The 24,194-nt window shown below is 29.3% G+C and overlaps 9 protein-coding genes and 3 pseudogenes across 12 annotated transcripts, besides 2 other annotated features; 7 read left to right on the plus strand and 5 right to left on the minus strand.

Moving 5' to 3' along the window:
• Positions 1–2,148: 2,148 nt before the first annotated feature.
• Positions 2,149–2,178: a mobile genetic element.
• Positions 2,179–2,182: 4 nt separating this feature from the next.
• Positions 2,183–7,327, plus strand: TVAGG3_0531440 (G-quadruplex DNA unwinding; the record flags this gene model as incomplete). The annotated part of the gene is made up of 1 exon (XM_001581939.2): positions 2,183–7,327. The coding sequence occupies one exon, from the start codon at positions 2,183–2,185 to the stop codon at positions 7,325–7,327; it is 5,145 nt and encodes a 1,714-aa protein (XP_001581989.2).
• An 810-nt stretch (positions 7,328–8,137) lies between these two features.
• Positions 8,138–24,194: part of a mobile genetic element that runs on past the window's edge.
• TVAGG3_0531460 (uncharacterized protein) lies at positions 8,311–8,766 on the plus strand (the record flags this gene model as incomplete). Its single annotated transcript, XM_051237594.1, has 1 exon — positions 8,311–8,766. The coding sequence occupies one exon, from the start codon at positions 8,311–8,313 to the stop codon at positions 8,764–8,766; it is 456 nt and encodes a 151-aa protein (XP_051095418.1).
• On the plus strand, positions 9,310–9,819 carry TVAGG3_0531470 (uncharacterized protein; the record flags this gene model as incomplete). Its single annotated transcript, XM_051237595.1, has 1 exon — positions 9,310–9,819. A coding segment is annotated over one exon (510 nt), but the record flags the coding sequence as incomplete, so codon positions are not given.
• Positions 10,387–11,939, plus strand: TVAGG3_0531480 (annotated as a pseudogene). Its single transcript has one exon. A coding segment is annotated over exon 1 (1,553 nt).
• On the plus strand, positions 12,012–12,768 carry TVAGG3_0531490 (annotated as a pseudogene). The gene has a single exon. A coding segment is annotated over exon 1 (757 nt).
• TVAGG3_0531500 (uncharacterized protein) lies at positions 12,893–13,267 on the plus strand (the record flags this gene model as incomplete). The annotated part of the gene is made up of 1 exon (XM_051237596.1): positions 12,893–13,267. The coding sequence occupies one exon, from the start codon at positions 12,893–12,895 to the stop codon at positions 13,265–13,267; it is 375 nt and encodes a 124-aa protein (XP_051095420.1).
• On the plus strand, positions 13,448–14,409 carry TVAGG3_0531510 (annotated as a pseudogene). Its single transcript has one exon. A coding segment is annotated over exon 1 (962 nt).
• On the minus strand, positions 15,273–17,156 carry TVAGG3_0531520 (uncharacterized protein; the record flags this gene model as incomplete). Its single annotated transcript, XM_051237597.1, has 1 exon — positions 15,273–17,156. One exon carries the CDS (start codon positions 17,154–17,156, stop codon positions 15,273–15,275), a length of 1,884 nt encoding a protein of 627 aa, XP_051095421.1.
• TVAGG3_0531530 (uncharacterized protein) lies at positions 18,163–18,825 on the minus strand (the record flags this gene model as incomplete). Its single annotated transcript, XM_051237598.1, has 1 exon — positions 18,163–18,825. The coding sequence occupies one exon, from the start codon at positions 18,823–18,825 to the stop codon at positions 18,163–18,165; it is 663 nt and encodes a 220-aa protein (XP_051095422.1).
• TVAGG3_0531540 (phage tail repeat-like family) lies at positions 19,468–21,060 on the minus strand (the record flags this gene model as incomplete). Its single annotated transcript, XM_051237599.1, has 1 exon — positions 19,468–21,060. The coding sequence occupies one exon, from the start codon at positions 21,058–21,060 to the stop codon at positions 19,468–19,470; it is 1,593 nt and encodes a 530-aa protein (XP_051095423.1).
• Positions 22,292–22,960, minus strand: TVAGG3_0531550 (uncharacterized protein; the record flags this gene model as incomplete). The annotated part of the gene is made up of 1 exon (XM_001581940.1): positions 22,292–22,960. One exon carries the CDS (start codon positions 22,958–22,960, stop codon positions 22,292–22,294), a length of 669 nt encoding a protein of 222 aa, XP_001581990.1.
• TVAGG3_0531560 (uncharacterized protein) lies at positions 23,487–23,818 on the minus strand (the record flags this gene model as incomplete). Its single annotated transcript, XM_051237600.1, has 1 exon — positions 23,487–23,818. A coding segment is annotated over one exon (332 nt), but the record flags the coding sequence as incomplete, so codon positions are not given.

Below are 24,194 nucleotides of genomic sequence, written 5' to 3' on the forward strand. Positions count from 1 at the left end.
GAAGTGGAAGAAAATTGAGAGGATATAGTTGGTCGGTCAGAACCCTTAAAAATCTTTTGAGAAAAAAAAACATTTTTTATAAGGTCGATGAAAAAATAATATAAATATAATTTCAAAATATAACGATCTGGTATTTAGATTTGTTTAATATTATCAGAGTTTAGTAAAATGCATGTTTAAAATATAGTATGCATGCCTTTAGCATTTAATTATCAAAATAAAATATATTATAAGAAAAACGTAAAAACAACAGAAATTGTAATGTGCTTAGACCTTGGAGGTCATGGTAAGAAAAGTTAAATGAGTATATTGTAAAATAAATGATAAATTTTTGAAATTTTATACGGAGATATCAAACAATCAGGAAAATCATCTTAGGGCAACCGTGATGGATATACTGATAAAACTTTGCAGAAATGAAAGATCTAGATGATCTTTAGAAATGGGGCCATTAGCATTAGAAAAATTGAGAAAATTTCAAAATCATATGAAATTTCAATATTAAATCAATTTTAGATATGAATGATATCAATCATATTGATAAATAAAAAAGTGGCCGTTTAAATTTAGATAGTGCACGTTTAAAAATAAAATTCAGAGATAATTCAAATGATAAATGATTATATAGACAATATCCAATGTAATAATGCAAAATAATAATTCAATGCTTCTCAATTGAATAGGACATTGTGAAGTGTGCAAAAATTTTGCAAAAAATCGTGGATTTGTTTACTATTATATATTCGCTATGCATACCATTATTTGAACACATAACGATTATCTTGAATTCAAAATCACGTTGAGTGATTTCATGACATAATGAATGATTCTGAACAACTGATGACATAACTCAGGTTTTTTGAATAATAAAAAAAGAGAACTTCATAATTTCACATTGTTTTTAATCAAGACTTATTTACGTTATCACAGTTTATATATTTTATAGTATGTCTCAAATCAACTCAGGTTTTTTGAATAATAAAAAAAGAGAACTTCATAATTTCACATTGTTTTTAATCAAGACTTATTTACGTTATCACAGTTTATATATTTTATAGTATGTCTCAAATCAACTCAGGTTTTTTGAATAATAAAAAAAGATGCAGGAGTCATTCAAAACAAAGAAAATAATGAATCTTTAGATAACTTACTTCGTAAAATATGTCCTGGACAATTAGATAGTTCCAAATGCTGCAAAAATTGTGGAAGCGCTCTCCTTATGGGAGAAAGATGCCCATGTATTGGAATAAAGAATATTAAATCACACCTAATAGGTAATACTGATTTTTCAGATCAGAACAATGAAAATTCGTCAAATGAAATAAATGATGAATATGATGAGATGTATTCAGATTTTGAAGAAGATGATGAGATTAATAATAATATTGAAGAAGAAGAAATAACAAATTTACAAGAGGATATTCCTTCAAATGAATTTGTAAACCCACCTGACCAATCATTTATGGATTTAATTTTTAATAAAATTAAAGAAGATAAAAATTTTGGAAGAAAATTAAATCGAGATTGCCGACCAATAATCCATAACGCAAATATATCACAACCAAATAAGGATCATTCTGTTTTAATAATGAACGGTACACCATATGCAATTGATGAAAAACGGCAATTTTTGGAAATGGCATATGTCATTTTTTCTAATAAGGATAAAGATGAACTGAAAAATTATAATTTAGCAAAAAAATACAATGAAGAAATCAAAGATTATATAGAAAGACTTTTAAGTCAAAATAAAAGAATAACAGAATACATGAATCAACAAATGAGCATAAATGATAATATTGAAAAAATGAATGAGAGAGGGTCAAAGTTGCTATTTGTCACTTTTCCACAAGAATATAATGGGGAAAAAGTTATCATATAGTTGATCTCATTCACTGAGGTGAGAGATGCATGTAGTGTAATGTGATAAACAGTGGGATTGCTGCTCTAAGTCCTAGGTTCGAGACACATTGGCTTCATTTTTCTCCTTTTTATTGACGTAAACTATTCAATTTTTGTGTTCTCCATTCAAATTTCAGAATTTTTTTGCAGATTTCACGCTACATTCGAAGTTACCTTTTGTAACAACCACCACTGCCTACGAAAGACGAAAGTGTGTCACGATTTCACCCGGAAATCCGACGGTTGTTTAAGAGTATGCACTTTTGTCACCTACTCAAAAATGAATGCATTCATGGAAGGAAAAAGTGATGAAGGAATTAATATAGCAATAATCGGAGAAACATCTAATTTACAAAGAAATTCAAAAGAATATGCTGACAAAATAGAAAAAAATGAAAATGGAGAAATTTTTTATCATCCACAAATAGTTCCGTATTTGTCAGCTTTATACGATCAATTGGCGTTCCCACTAATTTTTTGGAACGGTCACGGAGGTTGTGGACGATTAAATAACAATGAAGAATGGTCATATAAACATATGAGGAGAACAGCGTGTTCATTGCTAATGCAGCCAAATTCTCATTGGATACATAAATTGGGATATTTAAGAGAAGAGTATATATGCAGTATTTTCGGGAGAGATTTACATCACAGAATTGAAAACGCTTTTTATCGGCAAATAAATTTAAGAAGAGAAAGTGAAGTGAAGAAGAAAAGTGACAACCCCGAAGAAAATGAAGGAACAACAACATATATTCCGTCAAGCTTTACAAATGGGCCAGCATATTGGAAAAAGATAGGAAAGAAAGTCATCTTACTGTCCACAAAATATGGTCAGCCCACACTTTTTATAACAATAACATGTAATCCAGGATGGATCGAAAACATAGCATTAGATCGCTGTTCAGCAAATACAAATGCAGCAAACATTATGCTTATATATAATGAAAGGAGAAAAACTTTTATCAAATTCTTGAAAGATTCAAAAATTTTCGGTGATGTTAATGCTTTACTATGGCGTGACGAATTTCAGCAGAGAGGCTATCCGCACACGCATATCTTATTGTGGACCACACTAGATACACAGAATGTCAATCAGTTGGATGATGTTATAAATACACAGTATCCGAAAACTAATGATATCAGGCAATTAGATAAATTTAATGATTTGAAGATTCTTATCAACAAATATGAGATTCATGGTTGCACAAATAGATGTAAAGATAAAACAACGGGAAAATGCACTATGGGTTTTCCTAAGGAAGTAAGAGATCAAACAGAAATTATTAATGGAAGAGTTCATTATAAAAGGTCGGCAGAAGAAGTTAAAATAGTACCTCATAATTTAAAGATTCTTACATTATGGAGAGCTCATCATGAGATTGAAATAGTTACTTCAAATGATTGCATTCTATATATTACTAAATATGTAACAAAATTTAGTGATTCAGCTGAAGTATCATTACAATCTCAGTTAAGATTTATACAAAAAGAAGTTGAAGAAAAAGACCAATTACACAAATATGGTGCATCAATTATAACAAGTTCTTGCCAGGCTTTCGGAACATTAGCAGGATATCATAACTATGGTATGTTTCCAAAAGTAGAATTACTAAATTTTCATTTAGAAGGAGATAGAAAGATAGTTGAAAAGGCTGATGAAAGTGAAGAAGATTTGTTGAAAAGAATTGATGATACTTTGAGCTATTTATTAAGATATTTTAGCAGGCCAAAAACAGAAGAATTCAGAAATTTGGCATTTGTGGAATACTATGAAAGATATATAGTATCTCCAAATAAACCAGCAAAAATTGAAGCAATTCAAGATGAAGGTAATGGAACAGATGATAAAACAAAAAGATGGGTGTATAGAAGGACAAAAGAATGTGTATTCGCCTTACAATTAGTACCATACCAGAACACAGAATTATTTTGTTTAAGGTTAATTTTAGAAAAAGTGCCAGGCTATTCCTATAATGATTTGATAATGGGAAAAGAATCTTTTTTAAAAGCAGCAGAATCATTGAGATTAATTGAATCAGGAAAAGAAGCAAAAATTTGTTTGAAAGAGGGAATAAAAAATGGATACTTTGGATATATTTTACGTCAAATGTTGGTAAATTTTTCAATTCAAGGCATCAATATAGAAAAATTGACATTAAAATTCCAAAATGAATTAATGAAAGATTTAGAAGAAAAGACAATCGACAATTTATATATGCATTTATATTCGGAGTTCAAGTATGCAAAGGCAAAGTGTATTCCACAATTTTTAGTGAATTACGATCATTTATACAAATTGGAACAAAATAAAGAAAAAAATCAGAAAGATTTATCAGATTTAAATGAACAACAAGCTTTTGTAATGAAGGATATTTTGAAAAATTGGGATAGAGATCAATTAATTTTTATTCAAGGTCGCGCCGGAACTGGGAAAACTTACTTTTGCAAGGAATTAATCAAAGAATTGGAAAACCAAAAGAAAGATGTATTAATATGTGGTACAACTGGAATAGCAGCGTGTCAATATGAAAATGGTTGCACAGCACACTCATTATTTGGATTGAAATGTGATATTGAAGAAAATTTTGATGATTATAGTTCATTAATTGGAAAAGACAGTTACAAAGGTTACTTAATAAAAAAGGCAGATGTTATAATGATAGATGAAGTTTCCATGTTAACGCATACTATTGCAGAGAAAATATATTTCATTTTAAGATTCTTAATGTCAAGGAAAGATTGCAAGGGAGATGAATTGAAAAAAGAACCTGCATTCGGAGGGAAGAAAATGATTTTTATTGGTGACTTTTTGCAATTACCCCCTGTTATCCCAAATAGCAAGTATTCATTGAGTGAAAAATTGATTACAAAATGTTCATGGTGGAATATGGTGAAGATGTATGGATTATCAATGCCAATGCGTTGTTCCAACAAAGAATATAATAACTTCTTAATTAAAGTTGCAAATAATGAAGTAGGTGATATGAAATGGAGTGATTTGAAGGATATAACTGTGACAGATGACCCAAAGACGGCATTAGATTTCTTATTACACGGAGTTGATATGAGAAATAAAATTCCACTGAAAATTCAATGGATTGCTGCAACTAACAATTTAGTTAATAAAGTCAACGAAGAAGTTGAAATTATGAAGTTAAATTCTATTTATGATTATTGTCAAAACCAAGCAAATCCGGAAGAAGCAAAAAAGTCATTAGATTTTGGAAAAATATACGCCATAACGAATATACAGACAGAAGATAATAAGAAAAAAAGCGAGATAAGAATTGATAAAGGACAATTAGCTGATATGGTAAGGAATTGGAAGTTTGCTGATCTTCCAAATCCAGTTGTTAAATTACTTTATGGTATGCCAATGAGTTTGCTTAGAAATTTAAACACGCATGACGGTTTGGTGAAAAACAAACGATGCTGGATCATTGGAAGAGCAGGAGAAGCTGCAATTGTGGAGTTCGAAAATGGAGAAAAGGCCATCATTCCAAAAATCAAAATTCCAAAAGATCTGTCAAACTTAATAATTGAAAGAAAGCAAATCCCTCTGAAAACAGTAGTTGCTGGCACAATACACAAAAGTCAGGGATTAACTCTGGACCGTGTTGTGATTGACTTTCGCGATAAATTCTTTGAGCATGGAATGCTGTACGTTGCACTAAGTCGTATTAGAGATCCGAAAAATCTTTGCATATTATTACCTGAAAAAAGAGAAGACTCAGAAATTGATGATATAGATTCAATAATTCCGATAGCAGATCCAGAAATAATTGAATTAATCAAAAAAATTGAGCAACATACAAAAGAAATGATGGAAAATCTTTCAAATCAGAATTTTCTTTCAGATGAAGAAAACATTCCAAATGATGAATATGGATCAGATGCAGGAAATTCAAATCAGAATTTTCTTTCAGATGAAGAAAACATTCCAAATGATGAATATGGATCAGATGCAGGAAATTCAAATCAGAATTTTCTTTCAGATGAAGAAAACATTCCAAATGATGAATATGGATCAGATGCAGGAAATTCAAATCAGAATTTTCTTTCAGATGAAGAAAACATTCCAAATGATGAATATGGATCAGATGCAGGAAATTCAAATCAGAATTTTCTTTCAGATGAAGAAAACATTCCAAATGATGAATATGGATCAGATGCAGGAAATTCAAATCAGAATTTTCTTTCAGATGAAGAAAACATTCCAAATGATGAATATGGATCAGATGCAGGAAATTCAAATCAGAATTTTCTTTCAGATGAAGAAAACATTCCAAATGATGAATATGGATCAGATGCAGGAAATTCAAATCAGAATTTTCTTTCAGATGAAGAAAACATTCCAAATGATGAATATGGATCAGATGCAGGAAATTCAAATCAGAATTTTCTTTCAGATGAAGAAAACATTCCAAATGATGAATATGGATCAGATGCAGGAAATTCAAATCAGAATTTTCTTTCAGATGAAGAAAACATTCCAAATGATGAATATGGATCAGATGCAGGAAATTCAAATCAGAATTTTCTTTCAGATGAAGAAAACATTCCAAATGATGAATATGGATCAGATGCAGGAAATTCAAATCAGAATTTTCTTTCAGATGAAGAAAACATTCCAAATGATGAATATGGATCAGATGCAGGAAATTCAAATCAGAATTTTCTTTCAGATGAAGAAAACATTCCAAATGATGAATATGGATCAGATGCAGGAAATTCAAATCAGAATTTTCTTTCAGATGAAGAAAACATTCCAAATGATGAATATGGATCAGATGCAGGAAATCCAAATCAGAATTTTCTTTCAGATGAAGAAAACATTCCAAATGATGACAATGGTTCAGATGCAATAAATTCAAACGAAAATTTTATCTCAGATGATGAAAATAGTGAAATCATTCCAAATCCGAATTTTTTCTCGAAAGAAGTTGTTGATCAATTAATCAATGAAAACAAGGCATTTAGATTAAGTTCGATAATCAATACACAAACAGTTCTTTTAAATGAAATCTCATTAAAATCAATAATGTTTGGTGTATTGTATGAATTTTGGAAACAAAAATCTGCCACCAAATTCATTACTCCATATAATATTATAATTTTGAAAGAAGATGATGCAGTTCAGAATAGAATGAAAGGATCAATTATAATCCAAAATCATGAAGGTAATGATCTTGACATTAGATATATTGGACCAGAAATCTTTTTACATATTTGCAAATTGAATTCAACAAGCTTGATATGGTCACTGGGGATTATATTTTTGGAATTAGTTTTAGGTGACATTTTTGAAGATTGTTATAATCGAGAAATTGAAAAAAATTTAATATCATATATGATAAAGAAATTATCATTAGTATTAAAAAAGTTCAATCCAGATATTGCACAGAAATTAAAAAATTTTTGAGTTAATTTATTTTAAAAAGATTATTTTTTTAACTCTGGGTGTTAAAATCTATGATAAAAAAAATAAATAAAAAATTTTAACGTTAATTTTTTAAAGTTTATTTTTAAAAAATTATTTTTTTTATTTTGTGAAGTGTCAAAAATTTTAACGTTAATTTTTAAGTTTATTTTTAAAAAAATTATTTTTTTATTTTGTAAAGTGTCAAAAATTTTAACGTTAATTTTTAAGTTTATTTTTTAAAATTTTTTTATTTTTTGTAAATGTCAAATGTATTTTACGTGTCAAACGGTTTTTGTAAATTCTAGTAATTTTGGTTCCGAGGGGCGTAGACCCTTGGTACCGAAATTATGGATACTAACTAATGAATACAACAATTTGAATGATTTTGGAGCCATATATCATGATTGGAGGAAAATGTTTGGTGAAGAGTTGAGTAGTATATATAACGGGTTGTGTGACTTTTTTTGAAAACGTAAGAATTCATACAATATTGAACGATTTTGTATCATTTTTTTTAACATATGAAGTAAAAAATGTATGATTCTTACGGTTTTTATTCTTACGTTTACAAATAAATCAAGATTTAAAAATATTCAAAATTGTAAGACATTTACACTCAGCCCATACATAATGTAATGAAAAATAAAAGAAGCTATATATATATAGATGATGTCAGATATTCCGCGATTAATTAAACATTGTTTAAATCCTGAATGGATTAAACTTCAATTTAAAAATAAAGATTGTGAATTATTAAATGAATATGAAAGCCAAAATAAGCTAATGAGGTATAAATATAATGATAAAGAATTTTTATTTTTAATGAAATGAGCGTCAAAACTAACAACGTTAAAAAATTGGGATTCACAAATGAGGAAATAAAGGATATATTAGAGGAGGCGGGTTATGAGGTTGATAAATATTATTTAAGAAATTGTAAAAAATTCGCGGAGTTTTTAAATGAGTTTGATTATGATGGAAAAATGAATAAAAATGATGTTATAAATTTCTTATATCCCACTTCTAAAAAAGAAAAACCTAAAGAACCTGATGTTTTCCCTGAATATTATGAAGAACGAATTAAAGATAATGAATATGATGAAATTGAAAGACTGGAAAAAATAAGAGATGAAATAGATGAAAAAATTAAGGAATTAAGAGAAGTTGAAAAATATAATGAAAATGAAGTAGAGGGTTTAATGAATATCCCAGCTTCAGAATCAGAAGTTCAGAAATCTCATGAAGAAAGATATAAAAATTATGTCTCAGAATCAACACAAAATTTATTAGATGGTGAAATAGATGAAACACTTTCAGAAGAAGGTAGTAAATTTATTCGTAAACATAAGTTACAATTTATTGATAATGAAGAATACCCTTGTATCCTACTTTCACCACCTTTAGATTCCAAAAAATTCAAAAAAGCACTAAAAACGTGACATATGCAACTAATACGATTAAGAAAGAAGATCATGATATTTACACAAATTATTATTTAAATAAATGTACAGGTGTTGATAAAGTTTTTGATTTATTAGATAAAATATCAAAAGAAACCATTGGAACCTATAAAATTTTGTGTGATTGTGGTTTCATTATTGAAGATACCAATAATGTTTCATATGAAAGAACAGCACCGAAGGAAGATGAAGTGGAAAGGTCTATACCATTCGTTATTAAGAATATAAAAGATATGAAAACGTATAAACATTATATTTATTCATTTATTTCAGAAAAAATGGAAGCAATCCATAAAACATCTTCTCATCATTTTATAGCTATTCATACATTCCTTTTCAAAGTTGTGAAATTAAATAAGACAGGAATTAGATTTAATGTATCAGGGTACACATTCTTGAGTAAATTAAAATGTATTCGTCACGTCGCAGATGATAAAAATTTATGTGTTCTTAATTCATTTTATGGACTTTAAAAAATAAACTTTATTTTTATTTATTTAATGATATTTTTTTCTTACATAAATGAACAAAAACGGAACAGCTAAAATGAATGATAATCAAATTAGAGCAGAAGGTAGAAGGTTATTTAAACGCTTCTATAACATTCCTGATGGTGTTAATCCTAAAACTCGTAGAAGCTATTTAAATGAAGCAATAGATGCATATGAAGGGTTTGACATTTCATCAGAAAGTGAGAGATTAGCGAGAATGTTAAATGTTAATATTGATTTCTATTATTGTGATCCTCAACCAGAAGACGTGGACATAAATAAGGTAGACTTTCCATTAGTGGAATCAATAATGATAGATCCAGAATTTGAAACAGTAAATATTTTATTAACACAGAGTCCATGTGGAAAACTTCACGCTGACAGAATAACAGACGTAGAAGCACTCACCGGCTATAAAGTTTGTCCATATTGTAAAGAAGAAGTTTATTCTATCCGCGATGATCCAGAAAGGAAAAACCAAAGAAGATTTTTAAAGCATTGTGAGAAATGTAAAGAAAATAATGGGAGATTAATTCAAGACGTTCAGTTGCAAAAGACACAGCAACCATATGCACCACATATTACGAAACAAAAGATATATCAGTGGTTATTAGCTCATAATTTACAGGAATATTATCAACCGACAAGATATTATATTACTTTTGACTTTGAAACATTAGAGACTAAAGAAGAATTACAACTTTCTGAGTGTGCAACTTTGAACGCTTACTTAAAACCATTCATGGTATCATCAACGGTTAAATTAAATGATAAAACATATACGAGGAATTTTGCTTAACTTCGAGTGATTCTTTTATTTCTGATTGGATTGAGTTTTTATTTTCAACCTGTTCATTAGTTGCTAAATCAAATATTGAACAATATGAAGAATTATTGAAGCCACAAACGGTGGGACTTTGTCTCATACATTAAATGAAAAACAGAAGGAAGCATTTAAAGAACTTCTAGATGAAATTCAATAAAGTGAATATCATAGGTTTTAATTCGGGAAAGTTTGATTTAAATTTAATTCTTCATGATTTAAACACTGCAAAATGGAAAATAAAATCAATGCTGGGTTCATCTTCACAATTTAAGCAAATCATTGTAAAGAAAACAAACGTTCCATATGAATTGAGATTTATTGACATCAGAAATTATATAGCGGGTGGGACATTAGACCAATTCACTCAAGATTTCGGAAACAATAAATTACGTGTTAAATCCTTTTTCCCTTATCAATTCATCACATGGGAAAATTACGAAGAAGAATTATATAAAGTGGAACCATTCACTCGAGATTCATTTTATTCAGCATTAACTCAAGAAACTATATCAGATAGTGATTATCAAATATATCTCAATGATGCTAAAATTTAAGAATAGATTAGAATATTTTATTCATTATTGCAATAAAGATGTTGAAATTATGATTGACCCAATTGATAAAATTATTGAAGAAACATTTGTTTATAAAATTGATATGCTTCATAATCTTTCTTTATCATCGAATGCTTCAATGATTCGTTACGCTTTAGCATATAAAGACTTTAATCCTAATGAAAAATATCCCGAGGAAGAGATAGAATCAAGTTTTGAATTAACGAAAAAGTATTGGAAATATAAAATTGAATCATATAAGAAACAAGATGAAAAAGCAGAAAGAGATATTAAAATAATGTTTCAATGGATGATTTTCAATACTATCACGATTTAATCCTTTCATCTAAATGCAAAATGTGTGGTAAAGCGTTTACATATGCAAATAAACCAACATTGGATAGAATCGATAATGAAAAACCACATACCAAAGAAAATTGTCAGTTAATGTGTTGTTATTGCAATGTCGTAAAATCAAATAAAGATGAAGATGTTCAACGTTTAAGAATCAATTTAAGAAATTATGCATTAAAAAATAATTTACCAATGACTTTAGATTCAGTTGAAGCTTATCACATTCTCCGTAATGGAATTACTGGTGGTTTATCAAATGTTCAACATAGAGTAAATCTTAAAGGAATCACGCACATTAATAAACTTTCATATAATCCAGAAACTAAAACTGTATCAAATGAGGACACCACCAACATTATGACTCATTTCGTTGGTGTTGATTTTAATTCATTATATCCTTCATCATTTTCATCTAATCCTCATGATTTCATTCAATATACTAACCATAAAATGTATATGCCGGGAAGATTGAATGGTGTTATCATTTGTGATACAGCAACAAAGAAAGCAAAAGCATTGGGAATAATTAGAAATAAAAATACTTTATTCGTGGCTGAAGTAAAGGGTCACATTGATGAAAAATACATTAATGATTACATAAACTTTTTACCGATAATAAGAAACTTAGATATTATCACAGATGAAAAAACAATTGGCAGTTTTATGTATAATTACATGAAATCAAACAATCTACCGGTTGACCAGAAACAGAGAAAATTAACTCAGTTAGCATCAACACATAACCAATATCAACCATTTTCTTCTTATTATCTTTGGTATCTAATAGACAGGTTTAATTTTATCATCGATGACATTCAATCAATTTTAACATTTACTAAAAACACTTGCTTTAATGAATTTGCGAACGAATTTATGAACGAAAGACAAAAGGCTGAATTAGAAGGAAATAAAGGAAAAAGTTTATTTTGCAAGATTTCACTTAATGGATCATATGGTTACGATGCAATGAATACACAAAATTACACAAAGACTAAAATAATGAATGCACAGAAGGCACGCGTTGCATGTATGCCAAATAAGTTTAAAAACATAAGAGAAATAGGAGAGGATACGTATCAAGTGATGCTCAAAGATAGATTTTATAGATGTGAACATGTTTACAAGAGGCATTCTTCACTTTAGATAATGCTAAATACTGGTATTTGGTTTTCATTTATGATTTTATGTATAAATGCATGAATGTTAATCGGTTTCATTTCATTGAAGGTGATACTGATTCATCTTATTGGGCAATCGCTGGCGACCCAAATCTTCCTAACACTCAAGCATTTCAAGCAATTGTTACCGATAAACAATTTTATGATAAAAACATTTTCAAATTCGCACCTTTTGATTTCTTCTGTTTTGATGAGAAATTGAAACCTAAATTAAAGAATAAAGCTGAAGAAAAAGCACATGAGAAGAAGTTATTGGGTTTAGCAATTGAGAAACAAGGTGATAACATGGTTGCTTTATGCCCTAAGTGTTATACATCATTCAACGGTTCAATTGATGGAGGTGATTTTAAAAAGATTGCACAAAAAATGAAAGGTGTTAGTTTACGACAAAATAAACAATTAACACCTAAAAATTATTTGGATATAATAAATGATAAAGTGATATTTGATGGTCAGAATATTAATTTACAACTTAAAAAAGGTCAATGACTCGCTTAACAATCGGTAAGACTGCATTAACAGGAGCACACACTAAGGCTGTATGTTGTGAAAATGGATGTTGTATGCCGTTTATTTAATACAATTTAAAATTTTATTTTTAATGAAATGCCATAGAAGAGACAAAAGGAACCGTTAATAATGGTTTTGATTCTTGATCAAAGAGGTGGGCACCCCTAAAACATTTATTTTATTTTTATATAAATGGATAATGTAGATTTAAAAATTTTAATTGATGATTTAGTATTTAATCAAAATTTTCTTGATTATTATGATTTAAAAGCATATCTCCAAAAACATGATAAAAATATAACGGGTGATGATATGGAATATTATTATCCATATTATAAAAATGGAATTTTGAAATATCATGATTATATAATTTCTAAAATTAAAGACAAAATTAAAAATAATGAATATACAAAGGGAAAAACTAAATCGCAACTTAAACAATTGAACGATTTCAAAAATAAAGTATTAACAGAAGAAGATATTGATGAATTATATAAATTATATAATCCTGAGCCGCAAAAACCAAATGTTCAACAGCTAAAGATGCAAAACGCCCAAGTCCTTTAGACCATAAATGATGCACAAGCTTTAATTTATGATTCATTAGTTAAACCACATTCAGCCCAACTTTTAAATGAAGATCAACTTTTGGAATTCATCCTTCAACATAAACTCGAAGCGGGAAAGTATATCAAACCTTTATATACAGTATATTTAAAACAAATGAATAGAATACATCCAGAATTAATGAAGGGGGGAATGAAATCCAAAATCAAAGCAGATAAAATTAAACCACTTGAACACCAAAACCTCCAACAGTAGTACCTCCTCCTCCTTCAGTTAATCCTTCATCATTCACTTTATTATATCCATTTCAAACATTAAAGAAGCAAAAAGATTTTAAAAAGGATTTCAAATATTAAATAAACCAACTGACCCAAAAATTCAACCGTTAAAGGAAAAATTTAGTCGCCCTTCATTTGCACCATATCCATATTCATACGAAATCGATCATTTAGAATATTCAAAAGGAAACGTTACTTATTTATTGCCATTAACATTAACACTAGATATTTATATTGCATTCCGGTGAAAGGGAAAACAGAACAGGAAACAAGAAGAGCTATTCAATACTTACTAGATCATGAAAGAGTAGATAATATAAGGGGTGATGGTGATAAAGGATTTCAGGCAGCTATGGCTCATTATTTCCCACAAATTAATTTTTACTTTTCATTCTCTCCATATACGTTTCATAATAAAATAGTTGATGCGGTAATGAGAACTCTTAGAGATGCGTTAGGGGTTAACGGTCAGATATACTGGGATGGAAATCATGACTCCATCATACAGCAGTTAGTATATTATTACAATAATACATGGCATAGAACTATAAACATGAAACCAGTGGAAATGAAAAATGATATTTCAAAAGAATGGGAATATATTAGAAAGCAAATGGAAAGGTTAAATGATGTTAAACGTGAACAAATTAATTCGGGGCTCATGAATTTTAAACAAGGGGATAAAGTTTTGATTCATCTCGATTATGGAAAAACTGATAAATCAATGACAAAAAGAAGACGAAGATTTGACACAATAGCTGAATTTGTTAGATATATTAACGGTAATGTATTAGTTGAGTTGACAATAAATTAATAGAAATTCCGATTTATTTTATTACTCCATTATATTTAAATAATATTTAATTTTTTTATTTTGTAAGAAATGAGTGACAACGAAGCAGCCAAGAGTCTAGATGATGAATATAAAAAGAAACTAAACAAAATTAAATCAAAAATATGCTATTATAAAAAGAAGCCGCAATGTGGTGGGGCTGAAAACGAGAAAGAGAGGAAAGAAATAATCGAAAAATTAGAAACTTACCGTTCAATCCTTAAACTGAGTGAAGCAAAAATAAAAGAATTTAATAGAATAAATAAATTGATTGGAAGAGATGAATTTAATAAAGATGAATTTTTAAACTCAATCCAAATTTAATTTTTATTCCTCATCTTCTCGGTTTTCGTGGTTTGTTGTTTTTTAATTAGTTCTTGCATCATTTTTATCATTTCCTCCCTTGTTATGATTCGTGGTAAATTTTGAGCTTGTGGGGTATTCATTTATATAAAAATAAAATTTTGTTATCAGTTATTTTATCGTTATGTTTTTAGGTTATTCAATAATTATTTATTTTTGAAGAACTGATGAGGTCACCGGGTCACCAGGTCACCAGGTAATTTAACTTCTCTGAAAAAATGAGACAACATGACATTTTGACAACAGGTATGAAAGGAGGAAGGCACTTATTATTTATTTTTGAAGAACTGATGAGGTCACCGGGTCACCAGGTCACCAGGTAATTTAACTTCTCTGAAAAAATGAGACAACATGACATTTTGACAACAGGTATGAAAGGAGGAAGGCACTTATTATTTATTTTTGAAGAACTGATGAGGTCACCGGGTCACCAGGTCACCAGGTAATTTAACTTCTCTGAAAAAATGAGACAACATGACATTTTGACAACAGGTATGAAAGGATTAATGTAAAAATAAATTCAAATCACACTTTATAAAGCTTCATTTACAGGTATTTCATCGTCAGTAAATGAATCCTCATTATCGTTTGGTTCAACCTGTTTATATAATCCTTTCATTTCTTCTTTCAAAACATAATACCATGTCTGTTTACCATCTATTTTTCTTTGTTTCCTATCACATTTATCCTTAATACTCATTTGGAAATTCTTGTCTTTCATGTCTGATGGTTTGAAGAATAGAGCATTTTTACACGTCATACCTACACACAATTCATCATAATGTGTATTTATCCATACATCTAAAGGATTTGTTGATAATTCAATTAAATCTTGTTTGGCTTCAGTCATCGGTATGATTCGTACATTAAATGATGAAAGGTCATATTGCATAAAATACGTCAGTAAATTATCATAAAATTCCTTTGTGCATGAATTCATCAAATTCTTGAAGTAATCAAATTGACCCTTAAATTTACCATTAACTCTTAAAACTACATATCTTCTGTCTCCAACTTCAATTTTGACAGGGTAAACGTTATTAGTTACGAAAATGAAATTGGCAACATTCTGAGTTGTTCTTCTGGGTTGATTCTTTTCATTAATTCTTATCTCATTATCCGTTATAATTGATTTCAAAGCGTTGAAGTTTGCGAGTCTATCTTCACCTACATTCTTGAGTTCATTAAGTACAAGAAACATTTTATTCTCAACTACTGAATTGAAATTACCCGTTAGCTCACCTATTTCGGTAATGTTTTTACATGAATAACCGGCGAGAAGTTCAGAAATAATGTCTGTGAATCTGTTTTTACCTGTTCCCTGAAGTCCTTTCAAAATAATTGCTGTTTCATTCTTGATTCCAGGATGTTGAATCATTGATGCAATCCAGCCGAGAAGGTATTTATACACTTCATCATTATTATCACAAATGGCTTCATTAATGAAATCCATAAACATCTCAATTTTTGAGTAATCAGGCTTTTCGAGAACGTTGTATTTATAACCTTGAAACGTTGAGAAAACATCTGGGGAATCAGATTTAAAGCAAACACCCTTAACGGTTAATGAAGACAATTGATTTAGTAGTACATCCCATGCTGTTATTGTTTTACCTTCTTCTTTAAATAATTTAATCATTTTAAGTGACTCTTTCATGTTTGATTGAAGAACGAATGATATTTGATTCATTTTGTCGTGGATATTGTAGTCCTTTTGAATGAAGTATTTATTTCCACAATCTACAAAACGGATTACACGTGATAAATCCTCAATTACTTCAGAACTGTTTTTATACTGATGATTTTCAGCCTTATGTCTAATATCTGTTATCAAAAACGAGTCATCAAGTTTGATATCAAATGTTATTTTTGGCTTACGTAATAAAGGTAAAACATATTCATCATAATATTCCTTTTGATATAGTTTTAGAATCTTCACCAAAACAAATGGAGAAGTCATTAAATGTGCATATCTACTACGTGTTTTTTCAAAATTACTTTTTGCATTTTCTGTTAAGCTGCAGAAGTTATAAACGTTATCGTACGCTTCATTAATTAAATGATTAGGTAACGAATTAATTGCTTGAAACAGTGTGAATAATGTAACTTCTTTTTCTAAATTCATGTTTCCACCGTCATTATGTACTTCAAAATCACAGATGCCATCAACTATGCTCTGGGCAAGTTTATCGTCAATGTTTACATCTTTGTTTTCATTCATGATAGTCTTTATTTCTTCGTTCTTTTGTTCAACTATTACCTTAATATTCAAATCATTTAATATATCATTCACTGTTCTGGTTAATGTTGAATCATAACTTCCACGAATGAATGAGTATGTATTGATTGGTTCTGTTGCATTCTTGCGAACTCTTGAATCAGCCATAACTACTAAAGAACGCTTTGAATCATCCATAAAAGTCATTATGTCAATATCATAATCATTGCAGGAATAGCATTTAATCATTCTGTTCGAAACTGCATAGAAGAAATTAGTGTTGCAATAAATGTGAAGACCTCCTGAAGCGGTTTTAACGATAACATCTTTATCCGAAAGTTTTGATAAAATGTCTTTTCTAACTGTTTCTTTAAGTTCATCATTGTATGATTTATTGATATCAACATCTATAATCGTTAAATTTGGAATTTTATTTACTAATAAAGCCATACCAGTTTTCCTTCCTCTTCCTCCATCATGTTTGAGGTAGTTATGTAAATCAATCATGTTTTCACCAATTCTTTCGTTGAGGGTTTTAGTTTCTGCCACAACTAATTCCTCAGCTAATGAATCAATAACTTTTTCATCAGAAACGATATAGTTGCTGTTGTTGTTTGTTGCCGTCATTTATATAGGAATAAAAAAATAAAAATAATTTTAAAACTAACTTTATTTTTGGGCTGCATTATATTTCCAGTGATGTTGTCAAAATGTCATGTTGTCTCATTTTTTCAGAGAAGTTAAATTACCTGGTGACCTGGTGACCCGGTGACCTCATCAGTTCTTCAAAAATAAATAATTATTGAATAACCTAAAACCATTAACGAAACCATTAACGATAAAAATATATTTCCAGTGATGTTGTCAAAATGTCATGTTGTCTCATTTTTTCAGAGAAGTTAAATTACCTGGTGACCTGGTGACCCGGTGACCTCATCAGTTCTTCAAAAATAAATAATTATTGAATAACCTAAAACCATTAACGAAACCATTAACGATAAAAATATATTTCCAGTGATGTTGTCAAAATGTCATGTTGTCTCATTTTTTCAGAGAAGTTAAATTACCTGGTGACCTGGTGACCCGGTGACCTCATCAGTTCTTCAAAAATAAATAATTATTGAATAACCTAAAACCATTAACGAAACCATTAACGATAAAAATATATTTCCAGTGATGTTGTCAAAATGTCATGTTGTCTCATTTACTCACAATATTTTTGTACAAAACGACCCCAAACTTTTAACTTCTTTTCTGCAGTTTCTAATGCTATCTTAGCGAGTTCATATTCTCTAAATTCTCTCTTTAAATCTTCTTGTTCCCATTGGTCTAGTTCGTATGGAGAATCTCTATAACCATAACATTTCTCACGTTCATGTTCTAATTGTTTTCCGCACATTTTTCCAACTTCTTCTTCAAACAAGTGTTTAGCATTCTCTACTGTATCTTCGAGTTCTTCTTCATCTAATTTCTCATGAACTTTCTTGTCTATGGAGTCCATAATTTTTCCAACTGCTATGCAATATTTTGGAGAAGCCCACATTGCTATATAGTTTATAAGTCTTGGGTCTACATACGTTCCTCTAACCTGTTTGATTTCATCAGGAATTCCTGCATGAATTTTGTATAAAAAGCAACTGTCTGAATTCCGGCGGTTGCTATATTCTTCACAAAATGCCTTATAATACTCTTCCCAGGACTTATTTTCCAACAACTTTCTAAAGTCTTTCCTAAACTGCTGACACATATTTGTTGCATTAATGTAACCATCCTTGTCTCTACGTAAGACTTCAATATCGTTATAAGTGCCTTTTGTGAATGTTTCGCCATTATATTTGTTAGTGAATGTTTTTGCTTCGACTGACATTACTATCTTTACATACAAAATAAAAAAATAAATAAAAATAATTTTAAAACTAACTTTATTTTTGGACTGCATCATATTTACAGTGTTGTTGTCAAAATGTCATGTTGTCATTATTTTTAAAAGAAGTTAATTAACCTGGTAGCATATGGTAACATGGTAACAGTGAAATAAAATTTTGTTATTAGTTATTTTATCATCATTTTATTAGTTTCATCTTTAGTTAATAATTTGAATGGATTCGCTAACGTTCCACCTTGAGTCACAACACTTGCCCTGGCTAATTGTGAAGAACCTGGGATAAGTACTCCATGAAATGATTTCATTGGTATCATTAATTTAGAAATAGTTGGCTTAATTAATTTTGTCATTTATGATAAAAATAAAATTACATAATTTAAATTTTTTCTTTTTTTATTTTCTCATCCTGTTTTGGTTTCAGCAACTTTTCAAGTTGTTGTCTTGTCAGTAACTTTAATTTTAACTTTGGATCAAATATTGGGTTTCCATCTTTATCTCTTCCAATAACACCATATGGTAGAATCTTCATTTATACTAAAATAAAAATTTAAATTACGCCGTTCGCTCTTTTGTAGCTCAGGACTTTCAGTCCGTTCTAAAGTTTGTTTCACAAACATTGAGCGTTCATTGAACTCTATACCATGCGTAAACTGTCATGTAAGGTGGCATGTATTCTTTACTTTGTCCTGTTGTTTGTGTATATCCTGAAACGAAATGTGTATGGTTTCCTTCTCCCTGAGTGTCACTCCAGTAACAATTTATAGCAAACTTAACGTCATCTTTAACATCATATCCTTTACCTTTTGTCATTCCTGACCAATCCCAATATCTATGCTTATGCCAACCTGCTTGAGATGTACTTAAATCTATGTAGTGACTGTGTGCAGGTAAATTTTCACCTGAAATTGTTTTACTTCCACCTGTTTCCTTTGAAGAGTTTGCACAATACAAAAACCTGTCGACTATTTGTTCCCATGCACCAACACCAAACATTACTTGAGGACCTCTTGCATCCATAGATGTATAAATAGAACCTACTGGGTTCATTAAATCAAACATATGAGATATTATAGGATTGTCTCTTTTGAACTTAAAATATAGTGCAACTATTTCAGGTTTCTTCTGGTTTGTGTTAGAATATTTTTTATAATATAATCTTATGTTTTCAGGGTAGGTAAAATCTTGACTATAATATTTATTTCTGTCATCTGTATAATAATATACTATTCTCGTTTTTTCTATTGCATTATATCTTTTATATCTATAATAATCTAAATATAATGTTAGCTTTTGTTCATCTACATGTGGTGTTCTGTCGTCATCTCCATAGTCATAATAATATGGTGCTGGAGCTGGGTCAGGCAATGTCATATCTGCCATTTCATAAACTCTTAAATATTTCTTTTGTTCGTCTCCATATAAGTTTAAGTAACAGTTGTTGTCTAATGGAACTTTAACTTGTGTTCCATCATTCTTTTTATAGCTTACATACATTTCATTGTTATTTTTCGGAATGAATTTACACCGTGTACCATTTTTTAAGGACTGTACAAACTGCCATCTAAAATATTTATTTTCTTCATTGACAGAAAAGTCACCAACAATAGTTTCAATATTTTTTGTTGTTCCTATCAAACTTTGGTATATTTCGTTAACATAAGTTTTATCTGTTTTAAGGTCTAAACATCCTGAACCCCATCCTGTATCAGCTTTAGTTTTAAAAATCTTCGATGCCCATTCATGATACCATTCAACCCTTTCTTTAATTTCATTATCTTTTTCATCAACATAAACCAAATTTGCCTTCTTCATTAATTCACTAGCCACATATTCCTTATCTGCTTTCTTCATTATGTCATTTAGGAAACCATCTATGAATTCCTCATTTAAATTAAATCTTCCAATCTTCAAAACTTTAGGAAATGCATTTAATGCGTAATATCTTTGTTCTTCTGGTGGAATTGATGTTATATCATCTGTTATTCCTTTAATTTTTGAATTCATAAATAAAATTTCTTTTATATTTGATATCACTGCACCACCTTTGCAAACGAATTCGAAACGGTCATTTTTCAATACTATCTCCAAATCTCCATATTTCAACCTTTGCGTTTGTTCTGCCATTTTTGAATTATATGCATATATGGCGTATGTAATGGTTTGAAGGACCTGGGTGCTTTGCGCCTTAAGTTGCTGTGGTTGCTGTTGTTTAATCATTTATTATGATTTAAAAATAAATATTTAATCTGTTATCTCATCAGCTATTTTCTCTATTTGAAATTGCCATAATATTTCATTCATAAATTCTAAATCACAATCAAATAGGTCAGTTATTCTAAATTTAATATTTGATAAATCTTTTGAATGAAGAATAAATGAATTCCCGGATAATTGAAACGGATATGATAAAGAAAATGTGTTTAAGTTGATGGATAAAATGTTTTGTATTGATGGGTAAGAGTTAGGGTCTAATGTTTGATGTGAAAATCTCATTGGGGTATTAACTTTATCACATTTGATTAAAATGAAATTGGAACCAGTGTCAGAATACAAAACATCCCCAACATCTTTTTCAAAATTTAATATCCCCAACAATGAACGAAGGTGAGGAGAACAAAATTTAATTTTCAGCGGAAATTTAATAAGGTTATTTATTTCATCAAGTTCAAAAAGTTTATCGGGTTTTGATTTAAAATTTTCTTCATACTATACGATAAATGATTCATTTAAATAACTTAAAATCATGTTAATATCCCATTTCGCTATCACATTATTTATATACATATCATACGTTTTTTCATGGTCATCTTTAATAAATGATATATAATCTGAAGGGTCTAAAAGATTGGGATTAAATTTACCACTCACAGAAACGAGAGTAACATTATAAATTCCGCTAACTGTTAAATTTAATTCACAACTATTATTCGAAATAATATTGATAATTGACATTTTTTATTACGATTAAAAATATGGTAAAGCGTTATTTTCCAGTGATAAATAAAACTAGAATAAGATTACCTCAAGAATTCATAAATTCAACGAATAAGAAATTCATTCATGTTATAAATTTTAGTGTTTTCAGAAAATATGAGTCGATGTCTTATTCATCAACAGGTTATATTTCACTTCATTCAAATTTAGTTCAATCAAACCCATATAATGACCATTTCATAAGATTTTCAGATGGTATTAAAAATGTAATTGATAGATTAAAATATGAACAGATTGACAATATCGAATTTTTGGAATTTTGGTTTAAATATCCCGATGGAAAAAAGATTGAAGTTAAAGATAAAGCTGATACTATAACAAAAACAATTACAATGACCGATCCGGATAGTGGGGAACAAAAAGAAATAAAACAAACGATAGAAACTGGTGAAAGGTCAATTATTATTGATTATGATTCAAAGGATTATTATTCGATAATGTTAATGCTTGAATATTAAATAGCCTTAACAAAGAATTTTTCAAGTGATATTTTATATTCATCAACTATTTTATTATAAATATCATTATATGTTAAATGAAGTTCAGTTGTTGTTCCATTCTTTGATATCTTAATTGTGCTAATATCCTTTATAGGATTTATTTTTGCAACTGTTCCGCAGCATGAAACCTCATCATCTATGAAAAATTGAATCTTAACGTCTGAATCTTGAACATCACAAAGAATGGCGATAATGTGAATTAATGATTCATAAGGTAAAATAATTAAACCGGATTGGTCAATTAAATTTATTATTGAATCATAATTATTAATTATTATATCACGGTAAATTTTCATTAATTCAGAATTAATGTCTATTTTATATGGGTTCTCGATGTTTGATGAAAGAGGTGGGGGGTATGTTGGATAAGTGGGAATTTCAACAGGTTCTTTGCCAGGTTCAGATAAAATGATTGGGTCTCCATCTTCTTTATTTTGCTCCTCCTCATTCTTCGGTAAGTCACGAGTTAATAAATTTGGTTGAGTTGCTGACCTTGTTAATTCAGGGCTAACATTAACTTTAACATTTTGAATAATTCGTGATTTATCATCATTTACGTTATAACCAACCGTAATCTCTGCTTTTGCGTTAGTGTTCTTTTGACTAGTGAAACGTCTTCTCATTTATATTCGAATAAAAAAATATATTTAAACTTTTTATTTTGCTGGAACTTTTGAATCTATTATCCCCTGTATTTGTTCATGAAGTTGATTTTTAGCTGTTTCATCGAAATTAATAGACCGAATATATTCATTAATTGCATTCTTATAATCATCTGATTTCTCAAATTTTCTTTTATCTGATTCCTTAACTAAATCATAAGTTAAACCTCGTTGCTGATATAATGGTTTCTTAATTAAATCTTTGAATGCTTGAGATAAAGCACCTGATGCAATTCTTGCTACTATAATTGGTTGGAATTGCTGTTTAAGTTCATCTTTAACATTTGCGAAAACTGGATCAAATAAAGCAACTTTAAAGAATTTCTTAGCTGAAATTTCAGGTCTAATATTTGCATATTGGCCATCAAACTGGTTAGAATATCGTGGTAATCCATCCGGTCCCTCTTCAATAGCATTTAATTCTTCATTGAAATAAGAATATGGATTATGACGGTATGAATTAATTGGACCATTTTCACCTTCTCCAATGTATTGTTTAACAGCTTTTCCATTTTCATCAAATTGCATAGGATAACGTTCATTATATGCTTTACGTTTAGGATAATCAGTTATAGTTAATTTGTAACCATTTATGACTTTAATATTACCTTGACCATCAGTAACGAAAACTTCATTTATACCATCAGGTTTTCCATTTGGACCCGTAATGTCTGCTTCGTGTGCTTCCCAATTTGGACCATGACGTTTGGCATATGCTTGAGCTTCTGGTAATGTTAAAACATTTCTCATTTGTTTAACATCTTTTTGAAGACCAGCAACAATATGAACTAATTCTTTCATTCCATCAGGAACTTTCATAGTTCTATTATATGCACCCCTTTTGTTTGTCCCTTGTTTTAATGGAACCTGTAAAAGATTTGCTATTTCTGTCATGTTTAATTATAAATAAAAAATAAAAATTAATTATAAAAAGTTAATCAAATTTAACACATCCTTTATTTAAATCAACTATTATTTTTCCATGTTCACCTAATTGCTGATATTGTGTGTAAAGTTCATTAATGCTCATTGGTAAATTCACTTGATAAAGCATAACGTTCAACTGTTGACGACTAAACCCACTGAAAATGAAAAGTGTTGATAGATTTGATTTAATGTTTGTGCTTAATGCTTTGAAATATTGAACAGCCATAAAGAATGAACACTGAATGTGTCGACATTGAGTTAATAACTG

Source organism: Trichomonas vaginalis, chromosome II, assembly GCF_026262505.1.
Source record: "Trichomonas vaginalis G3 chromosome II, whole genome shotgun sequence".
NCBI classification, from domain to species: domain Eukaryota; phylum Parabasalia; order Trichomonadida; family Trichomonadidae; genus Trichomonas; species Trichomonas vaginalis.